Genomic DNA, 11,778 nt, shown 5'->3' with positions numbered 1-11,778 from the left:
CCCTTGAGCAAGAGCAGGGGTGAGCTTCACTGCTTGTGGTGGAAGTCAGAACAGCAAAGGTGCTCTCACTCAGAGGGCTCCTGTGGGCCTGGGACCTTTGTCCAGGGTGGTGACGCACAATCTGAATCAGCCTGAATGAGGTACCATACATGGGTTGGGGTGGGAGGAAGGATCTTGCCAGAACTACAGTCAGTGAGAGTTTCTGACTCTGAGGCTTAGCCAGTAATCTTGGCCCTCTTCTTCTGAACCCTATGATTCAGAACAAGGGCACCAGAGATGACAGAGAGAGGCTCTGGTCCAACACTTCCGGTCCATATTTGTTCTTGCTCAGACCTTCCTTCTGTCCCCCTAGGAAATGAAGCCCAGGAGGCTAGAGCCGGCAGGTGTGCCAGGGCCTGGAAGGACCCCATGAGCGTGCCCCTGAGGAAGTGTGGGACTCTGGTCCATGAACACGTCACTGGAGCCACTCCAAGGACATGAAATTTGTTAGGAAATCTAGAGAAGCTGAGCTGGGCAGAAAGGACCTGAATGCCAAGGGACCTATTTTGGGCACCAGGGGAATTGGGTCTCCAGCGAAATTTTAGAGCAGTGACAAAGTCATAATCACAAGGCTCTGGGAAGCCTCTGCTCCAGCTCCACAGTTGTCCTGGACTCCTGCTCTCCAAGGCAGCCTGGTCTCAGATGTGAGCACCAGTCCTCTCTCTTTTTCTCCTACAGGACTTCTTCTCTACCCCAGCAGGATTTGTTTTGGGGGACACCCAACATATGCACTGGGACTGGACAAAAGTTCTTTTATTTACTGGCATCCCTTAGCCTTTCTCCAAGTCAGGAGAGGTAAGTTGAGGAGGTACTAGGCTCTGACCCTGCGTAGACGGGAAACGGGGTGATGAGGACACCAAACAGACAGTGTGAAGAAGCACACGTGGAGAAAGGGTCTATGAAAGCCCGGTCTTTACCCTATCACATGTTGCATGCCCCTGTTTTACGAACAAAACATACAGTGATCAGCCTGCGTAAAAAGGATGGAGGTGGGCAGGCTCTGATGTGTGGACTTCGGTCAACCCGCAGGCCCCATGCTAATGGGTGCTGTGCTGGTAGCTGCAGTCTGGGAAGAATCCAAAGGTGGGATAAGTACCCCAAAGACTCAGATGCATTGATACTTTTCCTGAGTTGTCTCATGGTGGCATGGAATGACGCTGGCAATGTGCACGGGCACCAGAAGAAGCTGAGACCAGCCCCAGAAAGGTGTGCGTGCTTAGGAATGGGGCTGACACTAAGAGTTCTTGGTTCACAGAGTGGCAACAGAGGAGGGTTAGCTGGTACAGCAGATCTGGGATAGGATCTACCATGCTTGGTTATCAGGATCTTGATGGAGATACTGTAAGGGGCCGGACCTACCAGGTGACAGTGGCTCAAATCCCAAAGAAGGCACAGGAAAAATAATGCTCAGGAAATGACTGTCACTACTGCCTGAAACCTCACAAGGGTAGGGATAGGAGGGCTGTTCTCTAACAGATTAAAGTTGGGACTGGAGCTAAAAAGAAGAGTAGCTGGGTGACCCTGTGTGGCCAGGGTCAATGATACCATCAAGAACAAAGATGTCATCCTCACTGGGATGGATGCCATCAATGTTTTTGAAGATGGGATTCTTACAAGAAGAGGAGAAAATCAGGGTCAATGTCAGGTCAGGGCTACGTGCTCCTCTCTTCAGCGGGTCCAGTGGACTGGGCAGCAGAAGACACCCTCACTAGGTCAGCACCTAAGAGTAAAAGAAGTTGGCATCTTATTAAACCAGAAGAAATGATCACCCAGAATTCAAAGCAAACCCCCTATAGGTAAAAATATAAACACCTGAAACCCATACTAAAAGGATATAAACTTTTCCACTAATGCCTCATCTGAAAATTAGTGTCTATTCTTATCTTACCGTTTAGTTATTGCAGTATTTCAGTTTTCTTACCTCACTCTTCTTCATCTTTTTTTAATCTTCACTAGAAGTATCTTCCCCTCTTCTAAATCTGTGTCCTATGATGGAATTGAAAAACATATATAAACAATTTAAGTAAGAATGTTTTAGCCTGCGGGTGAGAAAACAGTTACTTGAAGTTATGCATTCATGTCAGTAGGTGGCATTGGTGTGAACTTCAGTCAATCGACACTTTAGGGGATAATCTCAGACATTATCTTTCTCTTGAGTAAATGCAATGAATTTGTCTTCAACTACTGCCTTTTCGAGGCATAGTCTCCCACCCCATTCCTTACCTTAACACCCACTCCATTCAACCAGCTTAACAGTCAGGAGAAGCCAACGTTACACTCAAGCTGTCAGTTTGTGGCATAAGTCCCTCAGAAACCAAGGGTATCCCCTTCTCCTTCCTCACTTTGCCCCAATACTGACTTGAGACTCCCATATTTGGGAGTTCACAGTTTCACCCCCAACCATTTCTTCCATCCCTAATCCAGCTCTTACCCCCGTCCCTTTTTATGGTTCTCACCTGACCTTGGAGGTTGGTACTGGACGTTTGGCTCATATTTTTTCTTAGCTGCTTCCTCGGGTGGTGGCTTAAGTGCTCCACAGCAAAAGCAGCAGCAGCAGCAGCAGCAGCAACAGGTGAGCAGAGCACACAGGATGACAAGCGTCTAAAAGGTAGGAAAGAACAGCTTCCGGCCAGCAGTTCCGTATTTCCATTCAAACTCCCATCCCGCAATCTTCCAGCCCCCCGTATATAAGACCACAGAAGCATTTGTCCTAGGAAAGGAGGATTAGCTGTCCCAGGAGAGTAGGCTCACCCCCTCCTTCCTTATTCTTAAGAGACTAGGAGGAATTGTGTACCTTGAACCAACAACTATTCATCGTAAAATAGTATGTGACGCCTTCTTCGCCAAAGTGGTCATATATATATATTCCCAATGAGCCATGCCGATCGTAAATTTTCCGCTTCTTAGGGTCACTCAGTACGGAGTGGGCTGTGTTGATCTCTTTGAATATTTCTGCTGCTTGTGGGTCCCCTGGATTCTTGTCTGGATGATACTTCAAAGCCAGTCTCCTACCCAAGCAATACCCAAAAGGAGAGTGGGGAGAGCATGGGGGGAATGGCTGGGGAGGGACGGTTAGGATGAATGACAGGGATAGGTCTCTAGATAGTGAAAAAAGAATGCATGAGATATGGTACCAAGGATGGAGGCAAGCAGCCCAAGCCTCAATTCCTTCCCATGTCACACTGAAGAGGATGCTGACCCCATCTGGCCCCAAAGTGAAGGCCTGGGGATTTAAAAATGGGTCAGAAAGCAAGAGAAAGGAAAAGGGCTTAAGGGGGAGAATTCCAGGGTTTAATAAAGGGCTGTGTCTGAACCTGTAGGCCTTTTTGACGTCTTCAGGTGAGGCGCCCTTCTTAAGCTCCAGCACTGCGTAGAGAGTTGACCCAGATTTGGACAATCGGCGGGCTGCTTCGTCCACATGAGTCATGATCTGGGTCAGAGCAGAAGAAGCATCTGTGAGAACTTCCACAGGTGGGGCCGCAGAGAAATGAACTTCCAGTGACTGGAAACTCACCACCTTCAGGGGCTGGGCAGATAAGTGACTACAGTGGACAAGTATAAGACAACAGTGAGTGAGACCTGTGACTAGCAGGAGAGTGCTGGTGACCAGAAAAGACATTCAAATTCAGATTTTAAAGAGGAAACATCTTCTCCTCACATGTCCTAGTGTCCTTCAGATACACAGACCTCCAGACATCCCATATTCTACAGAAGGGAAGCAAGGGGAGGTCTAAACCCTGGGAAAAGACTGATCTTGTCCAGAGCTATTAGTACCTTGAATAAACAGCCCAGAGCTTGTTCTAGTTCCTTGCTGGGTTTGAAAGTCCAGCAGGGCTCCAGCCTCTTTATAGATTGGGTCAAGAATTCGGGAGGTCCTCAATTTCCAAGGGAGAAACAAGTCAGACCAAATCCTGAGCCGTCTAAAGAAGTCAGATGTCCAAAAGCCAGGCCAGAAGGCAGTGCCTGCACTAGGCCAGAGACTTTCTTCCTCCTAGTCCCCCCTCAAACCATCCCACCCCAGCCCCTCGGGGAGAACAGAGGGATGAGACAAGGGATAAAGGAGGAAGTGGAAAAGGGGCGCTGTGGGGGAGACCAAAGAGGGAACTGGGAGTGGACCCCAGAGAGTTGGGGAGAGCTTGAGAGGCTGTGACCTGGGAGAATCAAGCCAACAAGCTCAGAAGGGAATGCTCTAGTTCCCCAGGTCCCTCTGGCTCTGTGTGGAGCCTCCACCCAGCCTGCCGTCTACCTCGAAGTCGTTCTCTTCAGCCTCAGAAGCCTCAGACAACCTCCATCAAGGTGCCAAACTTCACACGGCCCGTGGTCCAGTGGCCGCCTGCGCTTGCGCACTGTGTCGCCACTCCAGGTCGCTTTTTGGCGCTGCCGGAAGGTCTGGGAGGTGAGGCTACATCGGCCCTGGGACTTATTTCACTCGGGGGACGCATGAGCGTAGGGATCTACCTGGCTCCAGCCTCTAAGGGCTGCGAAGCGTCGGTTCCAGCTCCATTCTGGGGTGTAGCCTCCCGGGGATATCCCTTCTCCGGTAGGAGGGGACTCATCCTGATTAGGGTCAGGGCTCATCCACTCACTTAAGGAAAGATAACAGCGCTTGCAGACCGTGGCTGTGTAAGAGGTATGGTTGCTGCAAACCTTTCTCAAGAGGTATATTCTCTCCCCAGTCTTCTTTTTCAGCATTTAGGTGTCTCCACTTGGTCTGCTTTTCCTTTGCGCCTGCAAACTTCTAAGCATGCTTTAAGACCTGCATCATATGTCAGTATTCCTAGAAATCTTTCCTTCATTCCCTCAGTTGTTCCCACCTTGCTCTGTAAAAGCATTTATCCTAATAATTACATACTGTAGTTATTAGTTTCTTTATATGTTACCTTAAAATCTCTTGAGCGTTTCCAATCGTCATTACTGTTCTTCAGAAGCTTCCTTTGAATATGATTACATTGTGAGGATGTACCATAATGTAATTATATAATCCAGATTGGATAGTTGTTTCTAATCATTTGATAGTGTAACGACCTTATTATGAAAATTCTTATATATAAATCTTTAAATAAATCTTTTTTTTTTTTTTTTTTTTTTTTTTTTTTTGCTTTAGGGTAGATTCCTGGAAATGGAATTACAGGGTCAAAGCGAATTTTTTTGAGGCTTTTAATCCATATTGCTAACTTTCTTTCTAGAAAGTTACCAAAAGTACCAGTTGGCCTCCCTAACCAATTTACATGCCACCTACAGGGAATGAGCGCACCTACCTCTACTTGGCCTCACTCCCTGTGATCTCCTCAGGAGGTTTGCACCACTTACAATTTACCACTTCATGATGTTGGTTTTCTTCACAAAGAAGCACTCAGTGTCTCCTATAACATGCAATTGAAAGAGCTTTATTGTTTCGTCCTCACTCTGTTACTCCTCTTGTGGCTTTTATTATCTCTTCCCTTTATTACAGTTACTTGTGCACATTTACCTCCCCTTCTAGGTTTTTGGTTATAAATCAATACCTCACCCCAAAGATGTGAACCATCTGAGCAAACTAACTGAGGAGTCCATGTGCAACAGGTACAGCGACCACTGTGTTGATTTATGTCCGTAGATCTGTGATCAGTATAGGGGTGGGGATGAAAATTGGTGGCATCACTCATCCAGTTCATAGGTTCTGGGTTAGATGAGTTGTGAGGTTTGTCATCTAAAGGAGCTAAAGCTGACAATTTTTTGATGGTTTGTACTAGGCCAGATTTCTCTAACTGACCTCCAGCCTTTTGTCACCATTGTGGAATGACAGAACTAGCAGAACACCCTGAGTCATTTCTTCACTAGCCCTGGGAAGAGAGCAGAAGGCATGGGAAGTGCAGCACATGTACAGTGAGCTCCTTACCTCAGTCTGCAGGCCCAGCGTGGTCCTCTCACTCCAGCTTTATTGAGTACTGCTGTCTTGCTTGCTCTGGTCTCTGCTGCACTGCTTCTCTGTCAGTTCTCTGAAGACACCATGTTCCCTATCACTCCTCTGCCTGGAAGACCCCTCCCCAGGCTACTGGCGTGGCCAACTTCTCATCTGTGTGGCTCTCAGTTTCGTGTCAGAGTGTCTTTCTAAATTGAGTTCCACTCCTCTCTCCCCATCTCCTAACACCCTCACCATGATTTGTGAATATATATATATATATATGCATGTTGATTTGTTTCAGGTCTGCCTTCACCAGTAGACAATCAACTCCATGAGGGCAGGGACTTTGTATGTTTGTTCGCCATTGTACCCCCAGCATGGAGAACCATGCCTGGCTCACAGGAAGTGAATTAATGATTTGCTGAGTGAGCTATAGCAGAGGGAGCCCTCTGCTGGTCCAATGGAGGCCCAGTGTTTGCGCCGTAACAACGATTCCCTGGGACAGAAGCACTTCGCTGGGGCATTAGACAGGACTACAGAGCCCCTCTTTCCTCATGCGGTCCTAGACAAGAAGAGACACAAGGGGCCAAGAAGACAGAAGGCGCTAAGGGAGATAGTAATGGCAATTCTGAGCTCCTTGTGTCTTGTTTGTCTTAGTTTTCCTCCAGTTCCTAACACAGTTCCTGCAATAGTGTAGGTGCTCAATAAATGTTGGTTGGTTTAATCAACAAGCACACTTTTGTGTATGTACTGTTTCAGAAGCATTTTAACCTAAATGTCTCCTTTGATCCTCACCACAACCCTGGAAGGTGGTGTGATCACATCCCTGCTTTATAGAAGTGAGCCGAAGAGAGGGCAAATTAGGTTCTGAGAAGAGTTAGTAAACATCTTTCACATCTTGCCAGAGGCTCCAGAATGCTATTACTTCTTATCGCTGCCCTCTGACATTCTAATTAATTCTAATCATAGTTCGTGGCTCTTGAAATAGCCATTATCTTTGAGTCTTCTGAGCCTCTGCTCTGAAACAAATGGCAGGGCAGCCAGCAGGTTGCGGGGATGGGAACAGAGCAGGCAGGTCGGCCTGGCTTCCTCTGGCAGAGGCCCTCCACTTGGCCTTCACCTAGAAACAGACCCCTTTTGACTCCATTTTCTATGCACAAGTTCTCTTCTGACACCTAGCACAGAACTGGAAAGAGTACACAAGCCAGGAGGTGGAAGCCCTAGTTCCTAGTTTCAGCTCTGGATTTTAACAGGCTGTGTGATCTTGGACAAGTCACTTAATCTCTGAGTCTCTTTTCCCTCTTCTGTAAAATCCTGTGTCATTTCACAGGGTTGAGGTCAAGATTAAATTAAATTTGGTTGTGAAAATAATGGGAAAAAATGAAAATAACCATGCTAAAGAATGATTACAGACTAAAATATTTTCTGGAATCATTTGCCCTCCCGCCGTACCTTGAGTCAGTGATCTTAGTGTTTACTACCTCACAGAGCCATTGGTCTCTCCTAGAGAAAACCGAGAAGCATCCCTTATTTACCCACAAACAACTAAAGTTTTAGTCATATAACTGGAATATACACATACAGACAGCAGACATTGGCATATTTATACCCAAAATATCATGCTCTCAAACATATGCAGTGGGAGAGAGGAATCATAATTTGTCATACCCAACTACCAGGTTCTAGAACTGTACAGTTTTTGAGTTGGAAGAGACCTCAGAGAATTCACTCTTATCCAGTGCCTTCATTTTGTAATTGGGAAAAGTGTGACCCAGAGAAAAGGATTAACCTGCCCAAGGTCAGCCAGTAGGGTCTAGACTTAAGTCTTCTGACTCCAGGTTCAGTGTCTATACCCTGACTGCTCCTTATACACACCAGCTCCCTTCCCATTTTAAAATCTAGGTGTAGAGACGGACCAAAGCTGTAGTTGATATTCACCTCCTTTCTTGGTGATGTCAGGTAATGTCCTGCTTTCCCTTGCCTCAGTTGAAGGCATACATACTACACGTGACTAAAAACACCTCCAGCCCAGTTTGTTGGCCCATCCTCCCCAGGGCAGACGTCTCGTGGTGGGAGGTGGCAGGCTTCCAGCTAGAGAGGAGGCTCTATACCCCTAGCCTCTCTGCCCTGCGACCCCAGACTCTGCAGACCTAACAGGGCACACCTGCCTTACCTGTAAAATGGAGATAATAGTCTCTGCCTCTTAGGGTTGTTAGGAGGATGAAATGTTTAATTTGAACAGTGCTTGGTACGTGATAAATGCTATGTCATCATAATCACCATTGTCATCACTCTTTCTGTCCTGTCTCCTCCCAATTTAGTGAAGAGAAAAATTGCTTTCCATCCTGTCTCTGGAAAGAAGGGGTAAATCAGGATCCTCCCTCTAAGAAGATTTGGAAATTGTCATTGGAATCCTTTTATCCCCTTTCTACATCCTTTCGTGAGCCTCTTAGAACCCCATTTTCTCATTCCTCTACCCAGTGCCCTCATGCTGCCCTCTGGCTACCCATAATACCACCCACAGTGTTCTCTGAGCAGCAGAACTCCAAAATTACCTTCTTCACGTCCTCTCCTTTCAACATTTCTAATAAAAAAGATTAACCTCCATAAAATGATCTCATCCCTAAGGGTTAGGTGGAAAGCAGTCTGATTAAAACACTGTAATTCAGGTTATAGTGAGAATGACTATTAATACCTCACCCTTTTAATTCTTACACAAAAGGAATAACTGGCAGAATTTTAGGCAGTATGACTAAATGAAGTGAAAATAACAGGCTATGTTTTGGGAGGAGACTTTGGGCCTTAAATCACTTCTCTCCTTTCTGTTCAGCTCCACCAGTTTTACATCTTTTCAAGTCTGTGGCTCTGCATTGTTCTGATTCTCCTCCTCCATCTCTGGTAAGTTTCCTGTGCTCCTTGCTGGCCTCTCTCCCTTTCACCTCCTGATTGTGGATATTCTTCTAAGAGTTGGTCTTAAAGCTTCTGCTGTCTCCTCTCTACTTCAGAGACGCAGCCTATAGGCATGGCTTCAGCTGGCACAACTCTGCTTTAGCTCAGTTTAGTGTCATCCATATGCCAGTCTCCCAGTACCTCAAAACCATGCTCTGAAATATGAGCTCATGACCTTACCCGCAAACTGGTTGTTGTATCCCTTGCTTTCTCTATGTACATTAATGTTATGACTGTTTCCAAGGTAGTGCTGCTCAAAACCCCAACATCAGTGGGCTTTGGACTCATTATTTCCCCCAAATTCAGGCCAGAAAGTCTTATTAACTTCTTTTCTCAAAATTGCTGTTTCACTTGTCCCTTCTTTTCAGCTCCCACTGGCCTTGAAGCACCTCAGTTAAAAAGATTTTCATGATGCTCGCCTAACTGCCAGTCTCGTCCTGGATACTGCTGCCAGATCAGTGTTCATACAGCAATGCTCCCATCATTCCCACTTCTTTGCTCATAGCCTGCAGGATGCAAAACAACCCTTTAAATCTGGCAATGAACTCTACAACTTCATACCTCCAAACACATTGTCTCCTATTGCCATCCAGTAAACCTTCCATAATGATCAGTCTTTTTTTCCCCTTCTAAGTTTTCCTGTTCTTTCTCACCTCTATACCATTGCCCTTGCACCATTTTCCCTCATGAATTATCCTTTTAATCTGTTCACTTATTCAACAGATATCTATTAAGCATTGCTATATGCCTGGTACCTTGGATACAATGACAATCGACTCTCATAGATCATAGCTTAAGTGTGGAAGACAGACATTCATTAATATCGTCAGGTGCTAGCATGTGCCAGGCACTGTTCTAGGTGCTGGGGATATAGCAGCATAAAAATTAGACAAAAATTTCTGCCATCATGGAGCTTTTTTGTGAGAGGACACAGATAGGAAATAAAATAAGTAAAATATACAGTACATTAGGTGATAAAAATTGCTATGGAGAAACATAAAGCAGGAGATGGAGATGGAGATGGAAATTTTTTAAGAGAAGACTGCCGTTTTTAAAAGGATAAGCAGAGAGGGCCCACCACCAGAGAAGGTGCTATTTGAGTCGAGACCTGAAGCAGGTCCTCAGGTGAGTCGTGAAGACATCTAGCAAAGTGTATTATAGGTGAAGAAATGAGTAAATGCAAAGGCCCTGGGTGGGAGCATACCTGGTGTGTTGCAGGACGCCTAAAGGCCAGAGTGGCTGGGGACTGAGATGGGAGGAGTGTGAAGTGAGATCAGAAGGGGCTGGGTTACATTAGACTTTGCAGACCTGTGGAAGGACTTTGGCTGATACTGAGATGGGGAGTGATGAGATCTGGCCTAGTTGCCTAGCCTGGATTGAGGATAGACTATAGGGCAGCAAGCGTAGAAAAAGGAAGACAACCTAGGAGGCTACTGCAATAATCAAGAAGGCAGACGATAGGGGCTGGACAAGGGTGGGAGCAGGATCTGCTGACAGGCTGCATGTGGGGTAAAAACAGAGAAGTCAAGGATGACGCTGAGGTCTCTAGTCTGAGCAAATGGAAGGATGGAGTTACCGTGTTCTGACATGGGAGGACTGCTGGAAGAGGAGTTTTGGGATGGAGGTGACAATCAGGAGCTTAGTTTTAGATGAAGCTTGAGATGCCTAGTAGACATTAAAGAGGAGAGGTCAAACTGATACTTGGGTATACAAATTCAGAGTTCAAGTGAGAGATCTGGGAATCACTGTCATCTAAGATGCCATTAATTTTTTTAGTTTCCTTTTAATAGAAAATTTCAAGCACATACAAAAACTGAATAGTCCAATGATCCCCCGTGTACTCATCACCCAGCTTCAACAATCATTGCTTTCTGCCGTTTCCAGATAGTACTTAAAGCCTTGAGACTGGATGATATCTCCATGGGAGTGAGTGTAGAAAGGTGAGAGAAGAGGGTGCCTGAGTCCTGGACTATTCCAGCATTAAAACATGGGGCAGATGAGGAGGAACCAGAAAAGGAAACTGAAAATAAGCAGTCAGTGAAATAGGAGGAAAATTAGATTATGGTATCCTGGAAGCCAAGTGAAGAAACAAAGAATCCCCAAGTAGCAATTTTTAAAATTTGCATTCTTTTTTTTTGCATTCTTTTTTAATTGAAGTCTAGTCAGTCTACAATGTTGTGTCAATTTCTGGTGTACAGCATAATGTTTCAGTTATATATATACATACATATATTCCTTTTCATATTCTTTTTCATTATAGGTTACCACAAGATAGTGAATATAGTTCCCTGTGCTATACAGTATAAACTTGTTTATCTGTTTTATATATAGTAGTTAGTATCTGCAAATCTCAAACTCCCAATTTATCCCTTCCCATCCCCTTTACCCCCTGGTAACCATAAATTTGTTCTCTATGTCTGTGAGTCTGTTTCTGTTTTGTAGATAAGTTCATTTGTGTCCTTTTTTTAAGATTCCACATATAAGCAATATCATATGGCATTTTTCTTTCTTTTTCTGGCTTACTTCACTTAGAATGACAATCTCCAGGTCCATCCATGTTGCTGCAAATGGCATTATTTTATTCTTTTTTATGGCTGAGTAGTATTCCATTGTGTATATTTACCACATTTTCTTTATCCATTCACCTGTCCGTGGACATTTAGGTTGTTTCCATGTCCTGGCTACTGTAAATAGCAATTCAATTACAGTATGTTAAGTGCTGAGGAAGATAAAGAAGTGTGCAATGAGAATGTATATCATGCACTAGCCTGGTTTAGGAGGTCAGGGAAGGCTTCCCTGGGGAGGTGACATTTAAACTGCAGCCCTCCCTCATCCTTTCTAGCTTTGACTAAAATACTACTTCCTCCATCCTGCTTCCACTCTGACAATCAGCTCCTCCTTTCTGG

General features: G+C 45.3%; 1 protein-coding gene and 1 long non-coding RNA gene across 2 annotated transcripts; one reads left to right on the top strand and one right to left on the bottom strand.

Annotated features, from left to right (window-relative positions):
* The first annotated feature begins 8 nt into the window (after positions 1-8).
* On the top strand, positions 9-11,028 carry LOC116668917. Its single transcript, XR_004326192.1, has 4 exons — positions 9-140; positions 353-834; positions 8,754-8,821; positions 9,241-11,028. It is a non-coding gene; the product is annotated as an uncharacterized LOC116668917 (long non-coding RNA).
* On the bottom strand, positions 1,391-4,485 carry DNAJC5G (DnaJ heat shock protein family (Hsp40) member C5 gamma). Its single transcript, XM_006189719.3, has 6 exons — positions 4,286-4,485; positions 3,354-3,469; positions 2,834-3,047; positions 2,496-2,640; positions 1,961-2,025; positions 1,391-1,759 (listed from the first exon to the last, which is right to left on the bottom strand). The coding sequence occupies exons 2-5, from the start codon at positions 3,464-3,466 to the stop codon at positions 1,982-1,984; spliced, it is 516 nt and encodes a 171-aa protein (XP_006189781.1). The 5' UTR covers positions 3,467-3,469; positions 4,286-4,485; the 3' UTR covers positions 1,391-1,759; positions 1,961-1,981.
* Positions 11,029-11,778: the final 750 nt, after the last annotated feature.

Source organism: Camelus ferus, chromosome 15, assembly GCF_009834535.1.
Source record: "Camelus ferus isolate YT-003-E chromosome 15, BCGSAC_Cfer_1.0, whole genome shotgun sequence".
Taxonomy (NCBI): Eukaryota; Metazoa; Chordata; class Mammalia; order Artiodactyla; family Camelidae; genus Camelus; species Camelus ferus.
This window is presented reverse-complemented; position numbering and strand designations above follow the sequence as displayed.

Coding starts and splice junctions, on each gene's coding strand:
- DNAJC5G (XM_006189719.3), bottom strand. CDS start 3,466: ATGACTCATGTGGACGAAGCAGCCCGCCGATTGTCCAAATCTGGGTCA. Junction 3,048..3,353: donor GACGTCAAAAAGGCCTACAG/GTTCAGACACAG, acceptor TTGCTTGGGTAG/GAGACTGGCTTTGAAGTATC. Junction 2,641..2,833: donor TGAATAGTTGTTGGTTCAAG/GTACACAATTCC, acceptor CCTACCTTTTAG/ACGCTTGTCATCCTGTGTGC.